This window comes from Bombina bombina, chromosome 1 (assembly GCF_027579735.1).
Source record: "Bombina bombina isolate aBomBom1 chromosome 1, aBomBom1.pri, whole genome shotgun sequence".
Classification (NCBI taxonomy): Eukaryota; Metazoa; Chordata; class Amphibia; order Anura; family Bombinatoridae; genus Bombina; species Bombina bombina.
In genome coordinates, this window is record NC_069499.1 from 1365065223 (window position 1) to 1365087920 (window position 22698).

General features: G+C 43.1%; 1 protein-coding gene across 2 annotated transcripts in view; it reads right to left on the reverse strand.

The window, feature by feature from the left end:
- POGZ (pogo transposable element derived with ZNF domain) overlaps positions 1 to 22698 on the reverse strand; it is a 286617-nt gene that overhangs the window by 112182 nt on the left and 151737 nt on the right. For both annotated transcript variants that reach the window (XM_053703975.1, XM_053703985.1), the window contains exon 6: positions 17029 to 17155. In XM_053703975.1, the coding sequence (XP_053559950.1) occupies positions 17029 to 17155 (127 nt within the window). The remainder of the gene's footprint in view (positions 1 to 17028; positions 17156 to 22698) is intronic.

The following is a 22698-nucleotide window of genomic DNA, read 5'->3' on the forward strand; positions in this document are numbered from 1 at the left end:
CTAGAACCGGAAAAGATAACAAATAGACTAGAAGTCTTTCGGAAAGACTTAGTAGCTTCAACATAATATTTCAAAGCTCTAACAACATCCAAAGAATGCAACGATTTCTCCTTAGAATTCTTAGGATTAGGACATAATGAGGGAACCACAATTTCTCTACTAATGTTGTTGGAATTCACAACCTTAGGTAAAAATTCAAAAGAAGTTCGCAACACCGCCTTATCCTGATGAAAAATCAGAAAAGGAGACTCACAAGAAAGAGCAGATAATTCAGAGACTCTTCTGGCAGAAGAGATCGCCAAAAGGAACAAAACTTTCCAAGAAAGTAATTTAATGTCCAATGAATGCATGGGTTCAAAAGGAGGAGCTTGAAGAGCCCCCAGAACCAAATTCAAACTCCAAGGAGGAGAAATTGACTTAATGACAGGTTTTATACGAACCAAAGCTTGTACAAAACAATGAATATCAGGAAGATTAGCAATCTTTCTGTGAAAAAGAACAGAAAGAGCAGAGATTTGTCCTTTCAAAGAACTTGCGGATAAACCTTTATCTAAACCATCCTGAAGAAACTGTAAAATTCTCGGAATTCTAAAAGAATGCCAAGAAAAATGATGAGAAAGACACCAAGAAATATAAGTCTTCCAGACTCTATAATATATCTCTCTAGATACAGATTTACGAGCCTGTAACATAGTATTAATCACAGAGTCAGAGAAACCTCTTTGACCAAGAATCAAGCGTTCAATCTCCATACCTTTAAATTTAAGGATTTGAGATCCTGATGGAAAAAAGGACCTTGCGACAGAAGGTCTGGTCTTAGCGGAAGAGTCCACGGATGGCAAGAGGCCATCCGGACAAGATCCGCATACCAAAACCTGTGAGGCCATGCTGGAGCTACCAGCAGAACAAACGAGCATTCCTTCAGAATCTTGGAGATTACTCTTGGAAGAAGAACTAGAGGCGGAAAGATATAGGCAGGATGATACTTCCAAGGAAGTGATAATGCATCCACTGCTTCCGCCTCAGGATCCCGGGATTTGGACAGATACCTGGGAAGTTTCTTGTTTAGATGAGACGCCATCAGATCTATTTCTGGAAGCTCCCACATTTGAACAATCTGAAGAAATACCTCTGGGTGAAGAGACCATTCGCCCGGATGCAACGTTTGGCAACTGAGATAATCCGCTTCCCAATTGTCTATACCTGGGATATGAACCGCAGAGATTAGACAAGAGCTGGATTCCGCCCAAACCAGAATTTGAGATACTTCTTTCATAGCCAGAGGACTGTGAGTCCCTCCTTGATGATTGATGTATGCCACAGTTGTGACATTGTCTGTTTGAAAACAAATGAACGATTCTCTCTTCAAGACTGAAGAGCTCTGAAAATTGCACAGAGTTCCAAAATATTGATCGGTAATCTCACCTCCTTAGATTCCCAAACTCCTTGTGCCGTCAGAGATCCCCACACAGCTCCCCAACCTGTAAGACTTGCATCTGTTGAAATTACAGTCCAGGTCGGAAGAACAAAAGAAGCCCCCTGAATTAAACGATGGTGATCTGTCCACCACGTCAGAGAGTGTCGTACAATCGGTTTTAAAGATATTAATTGAGATATCTTTGTGTAATCCCTGCACCATTGATTCAGCATACAGAGCTGAAGAGGTCGCATGTGAAAACGAGCAAAGGGGATCGCGTCCGATGCAGCAGTCATAAGACCTAGAATTTCCATGCATAAGGCTACCGAAGGGAATAATTGTGACTAAAGGTTTCAACAAGCTGAAATCAATTTTAGACGTCTCTTGTCTGTCAAAGACAGAGTCATGGACACTGAATCTATCTGGAAACCCAGAAAGGTTACCCTTGTCTGAGGAATCAATGAACTTTTTAGTGAATTGATCCTCCAACCATGATCTTGAAGAAACAACACAAGTCGATTCGTATGAGATTCTGCTAAATGTAAAGACTGAGCAAGTACCAAGATATCGTCCAAATAAGGAAATACCACAATACCCTGTTCTCTGATTACAGACAGAAGGGCACCGAGAACCTTTGTAAAAATTCTTGGAGCTGTAGCTAGGCCAAACGGCAGAGCCACAAACTGGTAATGCTTGTCCAGAAAAGAGAATCTCAGGAACTGATAATGATCTGGATGAATCGGAATATGCAGATATGCATCCTGTAAATCTATTGTGGACATATAATGCCCTTGTTGAACAAAAGGCAAGATAGTCCTTACAGTTACCATTTTGAACGTTGGTATCCTTACATAACGATTCAATATTTTTAGATCCAGAACTGGTCTGAAGGAATTCTCCTTCTTTGGTACAATGAAGAGATTCGAATAAAACCCCAGCCCCTGTTCCAGAACTGGAACTGGCATAATTACTCCAGCCAACTCTAGATCTGAAACACATTTCAGAAATGCTTGAGCTTTCACTGGATTTACTGGGACACGGGAAAGAAAAAATCTCTTTGCAGGAGGTTTCATCTTGAAACCAATTCTGTACCCTTCTGAAACAATGTTCTGAATCCAAAGATTGTGAACAGAATTGATCCAAATTTCTTTGAAAAAACGTAACCTGCCCCCTACCAGCTGAGCTGGAATGAGGGCCGCACCTTCATGTGGACTTAGAAGCTGGCTTTGCTTTTCTAGAAGGCTTGGATTTATTCCAGACTGGAGATGGTTTCCAAACTGAAACTGCTCCTGAGGATGAAGGATCAGGTTTTTGTTCTTTGTTGAAACGAAAGGAACGAAAACGATTATTAGCCCTGTTTTTACCCTTAGATTTTTTATCCTGTGGTAAAAAAGTTCCTTTCCCACCAGTAACAGTTGAGATAATAGAATCCAACTGAGAACCAAATAATTTGTTACCCTGGAAAGAAATGGAAAGTAGAGTCGATTTAGAAGACATATCAGCATTCCAAGTTTTAAGCCATAAAGCTCTTCTAGCTAAAATAGCTAGAGACATAAACCTGACATCAACTCTGATAATATCAAAAATGGCATCACAGATAAAATTATTAGCATGTTGAAGAAGAATAATAATATTATGAGAATCATGATCTGTTACTTGTTGCGCTAAAGTTTCCAACCAAAAAGTTGAAGCTGCAGCAACATCAGCCAATGATATAGCAGGTCTAAGAAGATTACCTGAACACAGATAAGCTTTTCTTAGAAAGGATTCAATTTTCCTATCTAAAGGATCCTTAAACGAAGTACCATCTGACGTAGGAATAGTAGTACGTTTAGCAAGGGTAGAAATAGCCCCATCAACATTAGGGATTTTGTCCCAAAATTCTAATCTGTCAGACGGCACAGGATATAATTGCTTAAAACGTTTAGAAGGAGTAATTACCCAAATTATTCCATTCTCTGGAAATTACTTCAGAAATAGCACCAGGAACAGGAAAAACTTCTGGAATAACCACAGGAGATTTAAAGACCTTATCTAAACGTTTAGATTTAGTATCAAGAGGACCAGAATCCTCAATTTCTAAAGCAATTAGTACTTCTTTAAGTAAAGAACGAATAAATTCCATTTTAAATAAATATGAAGATTTATCAGCATCAACCTCTGAGACAGAATCCTCTGAACCAGAAGAGTCATTAGAATCAGAATGATGATGTTCATTTAAAAATTCATCTGTATAAAGAGAAGTTTTAAAAGATTTTTTATGTTTACTAGAAGGAGGAATAACAGACATAGCCTTCTTGATGGATTCAGAAACAAAATCTCTTATGTTATCAGGAACATTCTGAACATTAGATGTTGATGGAACTGCAACAGGTAATGGTACATTACTAAAGGAAATATTATCTGCATTAACAAGTTTGTCATGACAATTAATACAAACAACAGCTGGAGGAACAGCTACCAAAAGTTTACAGCAGATACACTTAGCTTTGGTAGTTCCAGCACCAGACAGCGATTTTCCTGAAGTATCTTCTGACTCAGATGCAATGTGAGACATCTTGCAATATGTAAGAGAAAAAACAACATATAAAGCAAAATTGATCAAATTCCTTAAATGACAGTTTCAGGAATGGGAAAAAATGCCAAGGAACAAGCTTCTAGCAACCAGAAGAAAAATGAGACTTAAATAATGTGGAGACAAAAGCGACGCCCATATTTTTTTTTAGCGCCAAATAAGACGCCCACATTATTTGGCGCCTAAATGCTTTTGGCGCCAAAAATGACGCCACGTCCGGAACGCCGACATTTTTGGCGCAAAAGAATGTAAAAAATGACGCAACTTCCGGTGACACGTATGACGCCGGAAACAGAAAAGATTTTTTGCGCCAAAAAAGTCTGCGCCAAGAATGACGCAATAAAATGAAGCATTTTCAGCCCCCGCGAGCCTAACAACCCACTGTCTGAAAATAAGGAATGTTGAACATCCTGAGTCAAGGCAAATAAATGTTTGAATACATATATTTAGAACTTTATTAAAAAAGTGCCCAACCATAGCTTAGAGTGTCACAGAAAATAAGACTTACTTACCCCAGGACACTCATCTACATGTTTGTAGAAAGCCAAACCAGTACTGAAACGAAAATCAGCAGAGGTAATGGTATATATATATATATATATATAAATATATATAAGAGTATATCGTCGATCTGAAAAGGGAGGTAAGAGCTGAATCTCTACGACCGATAACAGAGAACCTATGAAATAGACCCCGTAGAAGGAGATCATTGAATTCAAACAGGCAATACTCTCCTCACATCCCTCTGACATTCACTGCACGCTGAGAGGAAAACCGGGCTCCAACCTGCTGCGGAGCGCATATCAACGTAGAATCTAGCACAAACTTACTTCACCACCTCCATAGGAGGCAAAGTTTGTAAAACTGATTTGCGGGTGTGGTGAGGGGTGTATTTGTAGGCATTTTGAGGTTTGGGAAACTTTGCCCCTCCTGGTAGGAATGTATATCCCATACGTCACTAGCTCATGGACTCTTGCTAATTACATGAAAGAAAGCCCTTCTCCAGTTCATCCTGGAGAACAGAATGAGTAGGTCCTCCACACCTTATGATAGATGCGACGAGCAACCAGCTACGAGCTTGAATGAGAGTAAAAATAACACTCTCAGAAACCCTCTCTTGGCTAGGACTAAGCGTTCAATCTCCACACAGTCAGCCTAAGAGATCTAGACATAGATGAACAAAGAGACCTTGGTCAGCAGATCCCTGTGACAAGGTAACTTCCATGGAGGAGATAACTACATCCTCACTAGTCTGCAAACCCTATCCTTCGTGGCCAAGACAGAGCAATCAGTATCACTGACGCCCGCTTGATTCGCGCCACTACACTAGGAAGTAGTGGTAACGGCCATAAAAGATAAATTAGATTAAAGCTCCAAGGCCCCGCTAATGCTATCTGTTAGCTCCGCCTGAGGATCCCTGGGTAACTTGGTAATGAGACGTCATAAGATCTTCCTCTTGCAAATTTCCACAAACACTCGGGATGGAGAGACTAATCCCCCGGATAAAAGTATTGTCTGCTGAGGAAATCCGCCTCCCAGTTGTCCACATCCGGAATGTGGATCGCTGACAGTGAACAAATGTGGGTCTCCGCCCACTCCATATCCAAGATACTTCCCTCATAGCTAGGGAGCTTCTCGTTCCCCCCTGATGGTTGATGTAAGTCACCCAGGATATATCATCCGATTGGAATCTGAAAAACTGGGACGAACCCAGCAGAGGTCAAGCCTTCAGAGCATTGTATATTGCCCAAAGATCCAAAATGCGATCAGGAAAGAGCTTTTCCTTCTAAGTCCATAGGCCCTGTGCCTTCCTGGCACCCCCAAACAGCTCCCCATCCTGACAGACTCGCAACTGTAGTCACAATCACCCAGGATGGTCTTGAAACGGACATCCCTTGGGACAAGTGATCCGGACAAAAACACCAGAGAATGATTCGCTCGATCTGTTGTCCAGAGAAATCTGTTGAGACAGATCCGAATGATCGCCGTTTCACTGCTTCAGCATGCACAGTTGCAACAGTCTGAGGTGAAACCTGGCAAAGGAAATTATGTCCATGCTGGAAACCATGAGACCAATCGCCTCCATACACCGAGCCACAGATGGCCTTGAGGAGGTCTGGAGGGCAAGACATGTTGAAGCTAGCCTGCAACGTCTCTGGTCTGTTAGTAAAGTTCTCATGTTTATGGAGACTATTATAGTACCCAGGAATTCCACCCTGGTACTCGATACAAGAGAACTCTCTCTAGATTTATCTTCCATCCATGGGATTGAAGAAGACAGAGGAGAGATTCCGAATAGTCCACTCTCTGAAAAACTTCTTGGAGAATGCTGCGTTGGCCGGGAATCAAACCCGGGTCAACTACTTGGAAGGCAGTTATGCTCATCACTATACCAGCTAGACCAAACAGAAGATCAAAAAACTGGAAGTGCTGGTTCAGGAACGCACAACCTAGGAACTGGTCCTTGAGGATTGGTACGTAAAGGGAGCATTCTTGAGATCTATTGTGGTCATGAACTGCCCTTTTTGAACGAGGGGAAGAATGGACCTATTGTCTCCCTCTTGAACAAGGGGACATTTAAAAAAAAACTTGTTTAAGCACTATAGGTCCAAATCAGATGGAAAGTTCCCTCCTTCTTTGGAACCAAGAAAAGGTTTGAATAGTATCCCAAACCGCTAACTGCGATAGGCACCGGGACAATAACTCCTCAGAGGACAGATTCTGTATGCACCCCAGAATGGCTTCCCTCCTTTCTGGTCAGGAAGACAGGAGAGAGAAGGAACTGCCCTTGGGTGGCTGAGACTTGAAACCTACCTTGTGACCCTGAGCTATGACCTCCAGGACCCATGGATCCTGCACGTCCCTGAACCAAGCGACTGAAAAGAGTGACAGTGTGCCCCCTACACGATCCAGAAGAGAACTGGCCGTTCATGCCGACTTAGACTTGGCGGGCTTCTTGCTCTGCTTGGATTTATTCCTGGACTGAGCCGGCTTCAGTGAGCTCTTGGTTTGCTCAGGCTTAGCGGAGGACTGCTGACATGGGCTTTATCAAAATGAAAAGAACAAAAATTGTCCCTTAGACTCGTTCATATTCTCTTGCGGTAGAAGGGCACCCTTGCCCCCTGTGACCATTGAGATAATTGAGTCCAGACCTGGACCAAACAAAATCATTTCCTTAAAGGAGAGGGAAAGAAGTCTAGACTTACAAGTCATATCTACAGACCATGACTTCAGCCAGAGCCCGACGGGCCTGAACAGAAAAGGCTGAAGCCTTAGCATTTGGGCGAATAAACTGCCTAATAGCATCACAGATAAAATAATTAGCAACCCTCAAGGCCGTAAATCTTTCTGAGTAACGTCGAGGGGACCTCTCCACTTCGATCAATCTTATAAGGAGTCACACCAGAAGGTAGTTTCTCCAGCAACCGCAGCAACAGCTGCTTCTGGTTGAAACAAATATCCTGTATGTTGAAAACAACTTTCTTAACAGAGTTTCCATTATTTATCCATGGGCTCTTAAAACAAAGAGCTATCCTCAAACGGGATAGTAATACGTTTAGCAAGGGCGAAGATAGCGCCATCATTTTAGGGACGGAACCTCACAACTCCATAGAGTCCAGGACCGGGAACAATTTGTTAAAGGGAGAAGAGAGGATTAATCCAGTCCCATTCATTCTTAATAATGTTCGCCATATAACAGGAGCAGGGAAGGATAAGGTACCACCCTGTTCTCAAGCTCTATCCAATTTAGGAATTAAAGGTTCCTCAGGCAATTTGGCCTCTGGAACCACTGAATTCGCCAAAAAACTTCCTTTAGAAGAAAGCACAAATTCCTAAAACTAAAGTCTGGTTCTTCCGCAGCCGGAGGTTTAGAGGCAGCAGACTCCAACCCAGAATGTTAATACTCTGAAGTCTCAGAAAGAACTTCATCTTCTGATAACCCTATCAATTAAATCCAATAAATTATCTGATGTACTCTGGAAAGGAATACAATATGTAACCTTTCTCTTGCGCTTAGCAGGGCGAGGTAAAGCATTCTGGTGAAAAAATGCCCCCCCTCCAGATGGAGGATCAGCAATGCTACGGGAAACTGCATGTGTACAGAGATAAGCATGTAGGGTACGCACCTCACTGAACGACAACTCCTCAGAGGTGGGCGGCTCAGTGGTATCAAACATGTTTGATAGTATCACATTATCAAGGCCAATGGAACATAATTGAGGGGGCGGTACTAAGGCCTCCTCACATTATAAACAGGAATTACTCTTTAGGAATAGAGGGTGTGCCATCTAAGTAACAGAATCCTCCATTACTAGTGCAATAACCGGAGAACTATAGAAATAAAACATTTTATTAAAAAAAAAAACTGCACCTTTATATCCCAATGGCTGTGGCACTCACCACCTCCCATGACCCAGACAGTACAGAGAGTTAGGACTCCTTTCTGATACACACCCGGTCAGGGAAGAATCATATGGTGCACAATGCAGGACCGTTCCTGCTATGAGAAAAAGAGCGCCAAGCTTGTAAATTGCATGGCTCTCAAAGTGAAAGTGAAACCTGTATATTCCATAACAGTCTATGAGCCCATAAAATCACACACAAAGCAGCATAAAATAAATTAAACATATAAGATTATTCCCCCTGTTCAATAATCCCCCTCAGGAGATATTGCCCCTTGATTCTATACAGATAAAAGAAGTCACACTGTGACCCTGTCTTCTAGCATTATCATACATGTATAAAAAAAAATGAAACAATCTTACCAGAATCTATGCCGTGGAACAGGAACACGGCCTTTCAAGTGTGACAGGTTAGTAGCATCGCTCCTGACATGGACTTGAGAGCAAAAAGCAGGCAGCGAAACTCGTCAACGCAAATTGCTTTTGGAGCTGTTAATCTGAGTCGGGATGGTTTCGCAGAGATGAAATTCCCTGCACTTTAACCCATGCTCTCACTGAGAGGCTGACAGTACTAATTAAAACTCCAGTCCCATTGCAAAGAGTACTACCCTCCATAAGAGACTACTCCGAATCTTCTGACACTTCTCTGCCAACCTCCTGTGATGAAAGGCAAAGAATGACTGGGGGATGAGGGGAGTGGGGGAGGTATTTAAGCCTTTGGCTGGGGTGTCTTTGCCTCCTCCTGGTGGCCAGGTTCTTAATTTCCACAAGTAAGGAATGAAGCAGTGGACTCTCCTCCCATTAAGATGGAAATGTAAACTAGGTTGAACCCCAAGGCACTGCTAAGGCATCTATCAGTTCTGCCTGGGGATCCCTGGACCGCGACCTGTATCTGGGTAGCTTGGTATTGAGTCTGGACGCAATGAGATCTATCTCCAACGTCCCCCATCTGTTGCAAATCTCCGCAAACACCTCGGGATGGAGAGACCATTCCCCCAGATCAAATGGTTGTCTGCTGAGAAAATCCGCTTCCCAGTTGTCCACACCCGGAATGTGAATCGCTGACAGCGAGCAGTTAAGGGCCTCCACCCAATCCAGAATCCGAGATACTTCCCTCATGGCTAGGGAGCTTCTCATTCCTCCCTGATGGTTGATGTAAGCCACCAGGGTTATGTTGTCCGATTGGAATCTGATAAACTGGGACAAACCCAGAAGAGGCCAAGCCCTCAAAACGTTGAAGATCGCTCGAAGTTCCAGATTGTTGATCGGTAGAAGAGACTCCTCTCGAGTCCACAGGCCCTGTGCCTTTCTGGCACCCCAAACAGCTCCCTATCCTGGATCTCCCAGGATGGTCTCAAGAAGAATGTCCCCTGGGACAGGCGATCTGGACAGAGCCACCAAGAGAGCGATTCTCTCGATCAGTTGTCCAGAAAAATCTGTTGGGATAGATCCGAGTGATCGCTGTTCCATTGCCTCAGCATGCACAACTGTAGAGGTCTGAGATGGAACCTGGCAAATGGGATATCTATGCTGGACACCATGAGCCCAATCACCTCCATACACCAGGCCACAGATGGTCTGTAGGGCAAGACAACTGGAAGTAATTTTTTAACGTCTCTGGTCTGTAAGAAATAACTTCATGGATACGGAATCTATTATCGTGCCCAGGAATTCCACTCTGGTACTGGGAACCAGAGAACTCTTTCCTAAGTTTATCTTCCATCCATGACATTGAAGAAAAGCTCTTGAATGTTCTTCTGCCAGCTGGCAGGACAGAGCTTGGACCAGAATGTCATCCAAATAAGGCGCTACTGCACCAGGCCTGAACCTCTACCCAATAAAAAAAAAAAACGCTTCGTCCGAAGCTGAGAAAATTTTAAGAGGAAAAGCCCCAGTGACACTGACTCGCAGTTAGTCCAGAAACCAAACTAGAGACTGCAAACTGACTCGACTGAGCCAACAGTCCTCCAGGAGACACTGTCGCCCAACAAACGGTCCCCCATCGCTGATTTCCACAAATGAAGATGACACCAGCCAAAACCCACAAGGGAACAAGGCAAATGAGAACCAAGGAAACAAAAGGTCCCCTAATACAAAAAGGAACACCTCCGCTAGTCAGCCCAGCTCACAGAGACCCAAAAGGGCCCAAACAGGGAAAAGAGGCCACGCCTATTCTAAGCGAAACCCGGGATAAGACCGGGCACAGACACAGAACAGACGTCTTCCAAGAGGCAAAGACCTCCCAGTGTCTGGCCCTAGAACCAAGGTATTCGACCATGAAAAAGTGTGTAATACACCCAGGTGAAAAACCCCAAGTTTGAGAACACAGAGTCCACAACAGGACGACACAGAGGATACTTGCGAGGAAGCAGCAGTCCAGCAAGAAACAGACCGCAAAAGCAACCCCCATACAGAGGGCACGTTCTAGGCCGGACCTACACACAGGTCCCTGAAAAGGGAAACACAAAAGGTCCCCCGAGAAGGAGAGTATACGCTCAGAATACGAAGGAAAAGTAAACCCTCTTCTAATCAATGGAGCAAGTTGAAAGTAAAATCTATACCCTAGCAGACTAAGCTAACAGGATAGATTCAACAAGCTTGCACATCCAGGAGACTGAGCAAAAGCAGTTCCTTAGACCGCTCAGCCATCCTAACATGTAGACCCACACTCAGCTGGACAAACCAGCCTCCGTGATCCAAGACAGGGAAACAAAAGAATCCCAAAACAGGTACAGGAACGAGGATAGCACAGCCATCCCCACAGAGCACAAGTACAACCCGACTTAGAAACAGACAACAAGGCCATAGACCCAAGGATCTATCAAAATAAAGGCCCAAGAAGTCTGCTTGGAGCCAGCAAGACCCCAGGGGGAACCAATCCCACCTTTCCACCTCCCATCCAGGAGAGGTCCCAAGCAAGGACTCCATCTCCATAGGGAGGAGAATATCCCCTAAAGAAAAGGGATGATGCCGGAAGGGCAACAACTGTCCTCAAGGCCCGAAGGCACCGGCAAATGGGAAGTGAAATTCCCAACACAGATGTCCTAGAAAAGGACCCCCCTACAAGTAACTTGCCAAGCAAAGGCACAGCCAACCCATTCTCCTGCAGAACAGGGAATCTGCGGGAACACTGGCAAGCTGACCAGAGGAATGTAACCCTAAGGCGCACCAGAAATTGGACGTCTAGCGCCAGCAGCCGCGTATCAACCAACCACCCTTGAGGCTCAAGCCACACGGCTAACCACCAGATGACATGGGCCACTCTCTGGCAAAGAGTAAAAAATACTCCGAAAATCTGGCTAACCATGACCAGGTGAGGTAGATGGAGCAAGGACATAGGCTCAGTTCCCACTACCGTGGAGCAGCCCGACCAGCCCTGAGATCCAAGATTCCCAAACCACCCAAGACTGGGTCAGGAAAAAAGGCCAAGCAAAGCTTCAGCAACCGGAAGTCTCAGGGAGAAAAACAGGTCCGGGCACCTAATAGTTCAGGTAAACCTTACCCTAGAACTAAACACCCCAACTGGCCAAAAAGCCAGACACAAGGGTATGGATGCATATCCAGAGAATCCGGATATCGAGAAGAACACTAAAGCCCCGACCAAAGGAAGGAACCACCCCTAGCTAAGTCCAACGCTCCAAGGAGCAAGGCTAGAAGTCATATAAAGATACTTCTCAGAGCCTCAGGACAACCAAGGGATACCTCGAGGTAAAAAAAAAAAAAAAATCCTACTAGCAGGACTAGTCTCCCTATTACCTCCGCACAAGCAGAGGACACAAGGAAGAGAAAGGCACCAAGCCTACCCAGCTCCAGAAAACCCAGAGCTAAACAAAGTCCCCGCAGGTAACAACCATCACCCGGAAACACAGATCCCTAAAAGGAGATCTACTCACCCGGAGGCAATGGAAGACGACCTAAAGGCCTTTTATAACTCAGTGAAGAGTAAGAGCTGCGTCTAGATATACTAGAAACAGCTTACACGTACACCAGCAATGTGTCAAGAGCTGCAACAGGTTTCAAACTGTAAACCTTCCGCATGCTAGACAGCTATCCTGTACAAGCTGTTGGATCAAGCCCAAAAGGACACATCCAGAGGCCTAAAAAATGAAAGCCAAACCGCATTAAGCCCTCCCACCCACCACCACGTGGGGGAGGAAACTCTAGAAGCTGAGGAAATCAGATGTCAGAGTGACGCAGCGGAAAAACTCTCCTGCCAGATCATCTATTACTGAAGGCTATAAGGACTGAAACAATCCTTCCCACCTCACGGACCCACAGGTCCTTTCGAATGCTTAGTTGAACATGAAAAACAATGATAACCTGAGCACTCGGCGCTTCCAGCGAACCAGCCAAGCAGAACAGTGCCACGTGTCTGAACACCCGCAAAACCGAACAAACCCGACAGGACCAGCCTGCACCTAGGGTCCCAACCGGCAAGCTGCGGAAATTTTCCCTCATAGGGGAAAAAAACAGAAAACAGACATTTTTAACAGAGGACTAACATGTCCAACAACTTCCGAAGAAGTAATAACGAGTATCAATCCCAGAATGCTCCAGAAGAGAACAAAAAACAAATAAAAGACATCCCATCGGATATAAATAAAATCTAAGGCCTAACTGCAGGATCAACCAAACGGAGCCCACAAAACTGGGAAAGATCTCTAACAAATGACAATCAGGAGATTACTTCATCCCCACATGTCTGAGGTGCACCATTCGAAGTATCAGACTGAAAATCCCCGTATCTGGCAACGATAGGGTCATCCAATAACTGAAAAACATGTCTGAGCAACACGCAAAGGCGTGAATTCCTGTAACGGAAGGCACAACACTCAGGGACATATACCTCCACGGGGAACTGTAGAGGCCCTCCCCAAGGCCCTCCCCAATGGCTGGGGCACTCAACACCACCTATGACCAGAACCCTGCTGACTAGAAAATTTCCTTCACCACGCAGACGGGAATGCGGAAATTGAACCACGAAACGTAGCCACGCCCGAACACATGGTGAACCGTACAGTCCAAACAAATGCGCCCAGCCAAAAGGCCATGTCACTTCCAAAAGCCTCAATGTTCAAACCACGAGCCCAGTAAACATCGCACATAAGCAGGTTGAATCACATAACAAAAATGATTATAACCCCCCCTGTTCAATAACCCCCCTCAGGAAATATTAACCCTCAATTCCAAGATACTAAGAGACTCACTGAGACCCTTATGTTATAAGTTAGACCCGCAAGGTGGTAGCCTCTCAGGAAACATTCACATTACAGTACATTGCGAATAAAGTAAAATGAAACAATTTTACCGGAATCTATGTCGTGGAACAGGAACACGGCCCTTCAAGTGTGACGGATAGTAGCATCGACTCCGCCATGGACTTGAGAGAAGAAAGTAGGCAGCGAAGCGAAGTTAGACAACGCTGATTGCTTGAGGAGCCGTTAATATGAGTCGGGATGGTTTCGCAGAAAGAAACTCCCTGCATCTCCGGACTCTAACTTCCAAGCAGAGACTGACAGGACTACTTAAAACTCCTGTCCCATGCCGAAGAGTAGGGTTGCACCGATACCATTTTTTTAAGACTGAGTACAAGTACAGATACTTTTTTTTTTTAAATACTCGCCGATACCAATAACCGATACGTTTTTAAGTCATGTGACAGTGTCCCAAGCACAATACCGACTAATGAGTTAAGATAGCTTCTTTATAATTATGAAGAACTGTAACTCAAAAGACATTATGAAATAATAAAACAGTTTTATTTGCTTGTTGTCACAAAGTTGTAAAGACTCGTAGAAATTTCACAGAATATGTTTATAAATAAAAATATTACATTAAAATATATTCATAACAACAACAATAAATAACAAATGTAATATCACAACCAACCAAAAGTGCAATACAGTAAAAAATATACCAGTGCATTGTTTAAACATGGGGAACACTATGGGCTAGCTTACATTTGACTGGTAAGCTTTACCAATGCTCTCATTGCATGTCCAACTCCATTAAAGTCTATTGAGTTGGAAATGTGAACAGAGCATTGGTAAAGCTTATATATCAAATGTAATCTAAGTCTAGTCCTATTATTGTAAGATGTGTGTTCATAGGAATTAACTTAATTTTTCCTATGAACACTCTTCCTGCAATTATATAAGCTAAGGATGTTCCTCAGAGTACAGTATGTTTTGAGCATAATTGTGCAAGATAAGAACTAGCAGTATAACAGGCAATCTAGCAATTATAATCATTTTTCAAAAGTTATTATTATTATTATCATCAGGTATTTGTAGAGCGCCAACAGATTCCGCAGCGCTGTAGTGGCAAGTTCTTTTTAAGGAACAGAAGCATCTCTGCATGTTCAGCTATACGTCTGTTTCTGCTATCAGTAATGTCGTTTGATGCTAAGCTGAACAGCCTTTCACTTTCAACACTACTGCATGGGGCAAAAAGATCATTTTGGGCAATTTTAGCCAGAGCTGGAAATCTCAGTTTATTATCTGCCCAGTACTTCAGGGGTTTGTCTGATCGAGGTACAGTGATCTCTCTTACAATAATACAACAGCAATTTATATTGGCCGAACAGACGTGAACCATTTTTAGTTGAGTCTCCACTACAGCTTAAAATTAAATGGGAACTTGCAGTTTGAAAAAACTCCACAAGATAGCGTATGGGTAGGAAGTGGAGGTATCGGTATAAGTATCGGTGCATTTGCATGTACTCGTGCAAATACTTGGTATCGGTGCAACCCTACCGAAGAGTACTACCCTCAATAAGAGACAAAAACAAAAATTAAAAATTCTGACACTTCTCTGCCATCCTCCTGGGACGAAAGGCAAAGAATGACTGGGGGATGAGGGGAGTGGGAGGAGTATTTAAGCCTTTGGCTGGATTGTCTTTGCCTGCTCCTGGTGGCCAGGTTCTTATTTCCCAAAAGTAATGAATGCAGATGTGGACTTTTTCCATTTAAGAAGTAAATTTTAGATTCACTTAATAAACTTTGAATCTTTTACTAAAAGAGCCGGTCTGGGTGATCTCTACCCCGATTTGATAACTAATGGAGCAATCATAGCTTCTGTAGAACACACAACCTACTTAGTTCTATGGTTCCTTAAAGGGACAGTCAACACTTAGTTTAACATGTTTTGATATTGAAAATTAAAAAACGGAGGTCCGCCTAACACTATACCCCTCCTGCCTTGCTTCTGTCCTAATCAGCGGCGCTAACTACTCTAATACCCGGTAAATATGGATGCCGAACTCCCCCCACCATTACGTAGCTGCCTTCTTCTTCAACTGATAAGCAAATCAGAATCCAGTCCTCGGACAGAAATTGCACGCACATATTACCGGGTATTAGAGTAGTTAGCGCCGCTGATTAGGACAGAAGCAAGGCGGCAAGGCAGGAGGGGTATAGTGTAGGCGGACCTCCGTTTTTTTATTTTCAATATCAAAACATGTTAAACTAAGTGTTGACTGTCCCTTTAAAGGGACAGTAAACACCAGAATTTTTGTTGTTTAAAAAGGTAGATAATGCCTTTATTACCCATTCCCCAATTTTCCATAACCAACACAGTTACAATAATATATTTTTTTACCTCTGTGATTACCTTGTATCTATGCCTCTGCAAACTGCCCCCTTATTTCAGTTCTTTTGACAGACATGCATTTTTAGCCAATCAGTGCTGACTCATAGGAGCTTCACGTGCCTGAGCTCAATGTTATCTATATGAAACACATGAACTAACGCCCTCTAGTGGTGAAAAACTGTCAAAATGCTTTCAGATTAGAGGCAGTCTTCAAGGTCTAAGAAATTAGCACATGAACCTCCTAGATTTAGCTTTCAACTAAGAATACCAAGAAAACAAAGCAAAATTGGTAATAAAAGTAAATTGGAAATTTGTTTAAAATTACATGCCCTATTTAAATCATGAAAGATTTTTTTTTAGTTTACTGTCCCTTTAACTCAGCTCATCCATTAGGCTGAACTCAATAAGACAGCAGGTGCATGGATAAACCACACTTGACAATAGTTTTTGACAAACACTGAAAGAAACAGTATACTGTAAAATAGTTTCCCCCCCTAATGTATTTACAATTACTTCTTACCAGCTGAAAAGTTTAACATGTATGGGAAATTGATCCATTATGCACATTTTTGTATATGAAAAAGCTTTCCTAGCAAATAGAAAGCAAAAAACCTAATCGCTCTCTCAACCCACTGGTAATTTCTTCTACACCTTGTTTCGATTGATTTCCTATAACCAGTACTTAAGTATTGAAATATTCAGTATTTGTGGGGATATTATAGGCAAAATTAGCAATTTAAAATGGCAAAATAAATATAATATTTGTAAACAATTTATAACACTCCAGCAGGTAAAGTGAATAATTGGGAAAACATTAAAGAGGAGAGAGAGAAAAAAAACAACAACACAGTACACTGTCCCTTTCAGAAAGGTATTTAGATAATTAAAAGGTGGGTTACTTAACAGATTAAAAGTAAGCCTTCAAGACACTCCCCCATCCCATAAAAAAACAACTTGCTTCTGGATAAGGTGGAATGATACATTAAAAATGTATTATCACACAGTCATGAATCAAATCTGCAATGCTGTATCAGTAAACCCACCTGGTACTATGGTTATTGGTCTAACCGTCTGCCCTTGCTGAACATTCAGAACAATTCCGACCTGATTCATGGCATTCATTGCGTTCATTGTATTTTGCATTGGTCTCATGTTCCGTACTGGAAAGCCCTAAGGGAGCAGGAGAAAGAAAAAAAAAAAAAACCACACACAAGATGTATCACTAGTTCCAAAGTAAAGAACATTGCAAACCCAGACTAGCACAATTTAAAGACATGAAAATTATATCTGAGGAAGGGGTTATATCCTATAAATGTCACACTAATAAAAGGAACATTACTTAAATCCAGCCTGTTTGTGGATGTGTAATTTGCAGGCAACATGTTAGATAAACCATTAATAAAAGTTCATATTCATTTTTTAAACACAATACTAATGTTTTAACTTAGAAATAGTTCAGAAAATAAAATGTATTCTTACCTGATAAATTATTTTCTTTCTTGGTAGCGAGAGTCCACAAAATCCTATTCTTACATATGGGAATACGTCACCTGGCTACCAGAAAGAGGTAGCGACACCCCAATTAGAGAATTCAACTATCCCTCCTACTTCCCCTTCCCTTCCAGTAGTTCATAACTGATGACAAGGAAACATGAAATAAAATGGGGTAAAGAGGTGCAACTATGACTGTTGCCACCAAATTCAGCAAACTGAAATCAGGGTGAAACAGAGGTCTTTGAGACAGAAGATCCTTTCTATAGGGGTAGGGTCCATGAAGGAAGGGAACAAATTTGAATTAGGTCTGCATACCAAGTTCTGCAGGCTCCCACAAAAACATAATTTATGTTTACCAGATAAATTCCTTTCCTTCCTGGCAGGGAGAGTCCACGACTTCATTCCTTACTGTTGGGAAAACTATACCCAAACTCCAGAGGACACTGAAGGAATAACAGGAGGGAACAAAAGAGAGGCGAACCCTATTCTGAGGGCAACACAACCTGCAAAACTTTTCTCCTGAAAGCTGCTTCAGCCGAAGCAAACGCATCAAAACTTGAAAAATGTAGAAAAAAAGTGTGTAAGGAGGACCAGGTAGCTGCCTTACAAATATGATCCAGAGGCTTTGTTCTTAAAAGCCCAGGAGGAAGCCACTGCTCTAGTGGAATGAGCCGTAAATCCTCTCAGGAGGCTGTCATCCCACTGTCTCATAAGCTAATAGGATGACAATCCTCGACCAGAAAGATAGAGAAGTCGTAGTAGCCTTCTGCTCCTTACGCTTCCACGTATAGATGACAAACAAAGAGGAAGATTGTCTGAATTCTTTAGTAGCCTGAAAATAGAGCTTCAAGTCACGAACCACACCTAGATTATGAAGCAAACATTCCTTCACAAAGAAGGAAAAACAATTTCTTGATTAATGTTACGATCCGACACCACCTTAGGGAGGAACCCTAATTTAGTAAATAAAACCACTTTATCAGCATAGAAAACTAGATAGGGGGGGGGGGGGGGTCACATTGCAAAGCAGAAATCTCAGGCAATAGCCAATAAGAAAAAAACCTTCCAAGATAACGATTTAATGTCAACAGTATGCATAGGCTCAAACGGAGCCTGCTGCAAAACACAAAGAACAAGATTGAGGCTCCAAGGCGGAGCCCCAGATCTAAACACAGGTCTGATCCTAGTCAGAGCCTTAAAAGGGACATTATACACTAATTTTTTCTTTGCATAAATGTTTTGTAGATGATTTATATAGCCCATAATTATTTTTTTTAAATAAATGTATAGTTTTGCTTATTTTTAAATAACATTGCTCTGATTTTCAGACTCCTAACCAAGCCCCAAAGTTTTATGTGAATACCGTCAGCTACCTTCTCCAGCTTGCTCCCGTTTGTGTAAAGGGTCTTTTCATATGTAAAAGAAGGGGGAGACGGAGACGGGCCTTATTTGCCACTTGCAGTAGGCTTTCCAGCTACCTTTTCAACAGAGCCAAACTGACAGCTTCTAAGTAAGTTTTTAAACAGTTTTATACTGGATTTTTATATCAGTATCTGTGCATCTTATTCTTTATAGTAGTGTCTATTACATGCAGTTATATGAAAATGAGTGTATACTGTCCCTTTAACAAAGGACTGCACATCCGGAAGCTCAGCCAATCTCTTGTGCAGTAACACAGACAGGCCGATATCTGTCCCTTCAGGGAACTAGCAGATAGACCCCCCTCCAGTCCCTCCTGGAGAAAAGATAAAATTCTGGCAACCTTAACCCTATGCCTGGAAAAGCCACACTTCACACCAGTACAGGTAAGTCCTCCACACTTTATGGTAGATATGACTAGTAACTGTCTTATGAGGTTGAATCAGAGTGTCGATAACACTCTCAGAAAACCCTCTCTTGGCTAATACTAAGCGTTCAATCTCCACGCAGTCAGCCTCAGAGAATCTAGATTTTGATAAATGAAGGAACCCTGTATCAGCAGATCTCTGCAACAAGGTAACCTCCACTTAGGAGATGAGGACATCCATACCAGATCTGCAAACCACGTCCTTCGCAGCCACGAATGAGCATTTAGAATCACTGATGCTCGCTCCTGCTTGATGCGAGCCACCACACGAGGGAGAAGCGGGTAATGGAGGAAAAAGATAGATGAGTCTGAACCTCCATGGTACTGATAGGGCACTATCAGTTCCGCCTGAGGATCCCTCTACCTCAACTCGTACCTGGGTAGCTGGTATTGAGGTAGGATGCCATAAGATCCACTCACTGCATCTCTTTGCAAACACCTCGGGTGGAGAGACCATTCCCCTGGGTAAAAGGATTGCCTGCTGAGGAAGGATACTTCTCTCATCGCCAAGGGACTTCTCGTTCCCCCCTGATGGTTGATGTAGGCAACCAAGGTTAAATTGTCATTGTAATCTGATAACTGGGACGAACCCTGAAGGGGCTAAGCCTTCAAGACATTCAAGATTACCCTACGTCCACAGCCGTTGTGCTCTCTTGGCACCCCAAACGGCTCCCCAGCCGGAAAGGCTTGCGTCCATAGTCACAATCTCCCAGGAAGGTCTCAAGAAGCACGTGCCTTGGGACAGATGATCTGGACAGAGCCACCAAGAGAGCGAGTCCTCGACAGGTTGTCCAGCATAATCTGTTGAGACAGATCTGAATGGTGCCATTCCATTGTCTCAGCATGCATAGTTGTAAGGGTCTGAGATGGAATCTGGCAAAGGAATGATGGTCCATACAGGACACCATGAGTCCAATCACCTCCATACACTGGGCCACTGAGGGTCTCAAGGAGACTGGGAGGGCAGGAAATGCAATAGTTAGCTTGCAACGTCTCTTATCTGTGAGAAATATTCTAACGGATATGGAGTCTATTTATTGTCCCCAGGAAATTCCCCCTGGTACTTGGAGTAAGACAATTTTTTTCCAATTTTATCTTCCATCCATGTGATCGAAAAAGACTGAAAAGGGACTCCGAGTGTTCTTCCGCCAGACGAAAAGATGGTGCCTGTACCATGATATCGTCCATGTAAGGCGCTACTGCAATACCTTGCGTTCTGGCAACGGCTAGAAGAGCCCTTCGTAAATATCCTTGGAGCAGTAGCTAGGCCAAACGGAAGAGCTATGAACTGGAAGTCATGGTCCAGAAAGGCAAACCTCAGGAACTTAAAATGCTCCATGTGTATCGGAACGTGAAGGAATGCATCCTTCAGGTCTATGGTGGTCATAAACTGTCCTTCCTGAACCAGAGGAAGGATTGACCGTATTGTCTCCATCTTGAAAGAGGGAACACTCAGAAACTTGTTTAGGCACTTTAAGTCAAGAATTGGATGAAAAGTTCCCTCCTTTTGTGGAACCACAAAAAGGTTTGAATAAAATCCCAAACCTCTTTCTGCTGTAGGTACTGAGACAATTACTCCTAGAAAGGAGAGATCCAGTACGCAACCTAAAAAGGCAGTCCTCTTCTCTGGTCTTGTAGACAATTTGGAGAGTAGGAATCTGCCCCTGGGTTGATGAGATTTGAATCCTATCCGGTATACCCGAGATACAACCTCCAGGACCCAAGGATCCTGTACAACCTGGAACCAAGCGTCTGAAAAAAGACAATCCGTAGGTTGTATCTTGGGCTGCTCTGACTTGGATGAGGATTGCTGTCAACGTGATTTGTCAGAACGAAAATTAGATGATTGCCGCCCCCTTAAGCCTATTCTTCTTATCTTGCCGTAGGAAAGCATCCTTCTCTCCGGTAACTGTAGAAATAATGAAGTCCAGCGCTGGGACCGAATAAAATCTTCCCCCTCGAAAGGAAGAGGAGTTTGGATTAAGAAGCCATATCCGCAGACCAAGACTTCAACCAGAGAGCCTGGTGGGCTAGGACTGCAAAGCCAGAAGCCTTTGCATTTAGGCGAATAATCTGCATATTACCATCACAGATGGAGTTAGCAATTGCCAGAGCTTTAATTCTCTCCTGAATATCGAGGGGAGTTTCCACCTCATTGAGCTCAGACAGAGCGTCGCACCAGTAGGTAGCTGATCCAGCAACCGCGGCTCCAACTGCCGCCGGTTGAAATAAAAACCCTGTATGTTGAAACATCTTCCTCAGAAAAGTTTCCATTTTCTTATCCATAGGCTCTCTAAAAGAAGAACTCTCCTCCAGGGGAATAGTAGTACACGTAGCAAGTGTAGAAATAGCGCCATCCACCTTGAGTATGGAGCCCCACAAATCCAATTAAGAGTCAGGGACCAAGAATCATTTTTTAAAAGTAAACGAGGGGGAAAAAGAAGTTCCTATTCTTTCCCATTCGTTACCGATAATGTTCGCCATCTTAACTGGCACAGGAAAAGTCAGAGGGACCTTCCTGTCTTAATAAACCCTGTCTAATTTAGGGATCTTAGGTTCCTCAGGGAGTGTAGCCTCTGGAACCTCTAGCATAGACAGAACCTCCTTTAATAAAAAATGCAGATGCTCAAATTTAAATCTAAAAAGGAGGGTTCCTCCGCTGAAGGTTTAGAAACTGAAGTCTCCAACTCAGAAAGTTCACCCTCTGAAGCTACAGAGGTTAACTCATCCTCGGATACCTGGGACATAGTAGATAAATCCGACAAATATTTAGATGACTCTAGGTCAGGAGAACTATGTTTAACCTTTCTCTTACGTTTGCTAGAGGGAGGTAAGACACTCAGGGCTGCAGACACAGCGGTAAAGTCCGCAGGAAAAAAAGCCCCCTCCAGATGGAGGATTAGTTGAGCCGCAGGGAACTACATGTGGAGCGGGTAGTGTAGAAAGGGTAACAATCTCTCAGGACACAGATTCCTGAGAGGTAGACGGCTCAGAGGGGCTTATAGCGCTATGATCATTAGCAGGCTTGTCTCCCTTCTTAGACTTTAGAACAGTGCTTAGGGCAAATGGAACAAATTGAGCAGACGGGCAAGACAATATAAACAGGAATTATTAATCAGTACAGAAGGAGCGGAACCATATAATGAAGTATCAGAGTCCTCCATAGCTAAGATATATCCACAAAAGGACAAAACAAACGCTTTTATAAAAAAACAGCACCTTTATAATCCCAATGGCTGGGGCACTCACCACCTCCTAGACCCAGAAAGCTAACAGTGAAAACGCTCTCCTTAGGAGTGATGTCCGCAGCAGGATCGTAGGAAAATTAAAAGACCGCACCCAGTCATGTGGTGCATAGGACAGGACTTCCCCT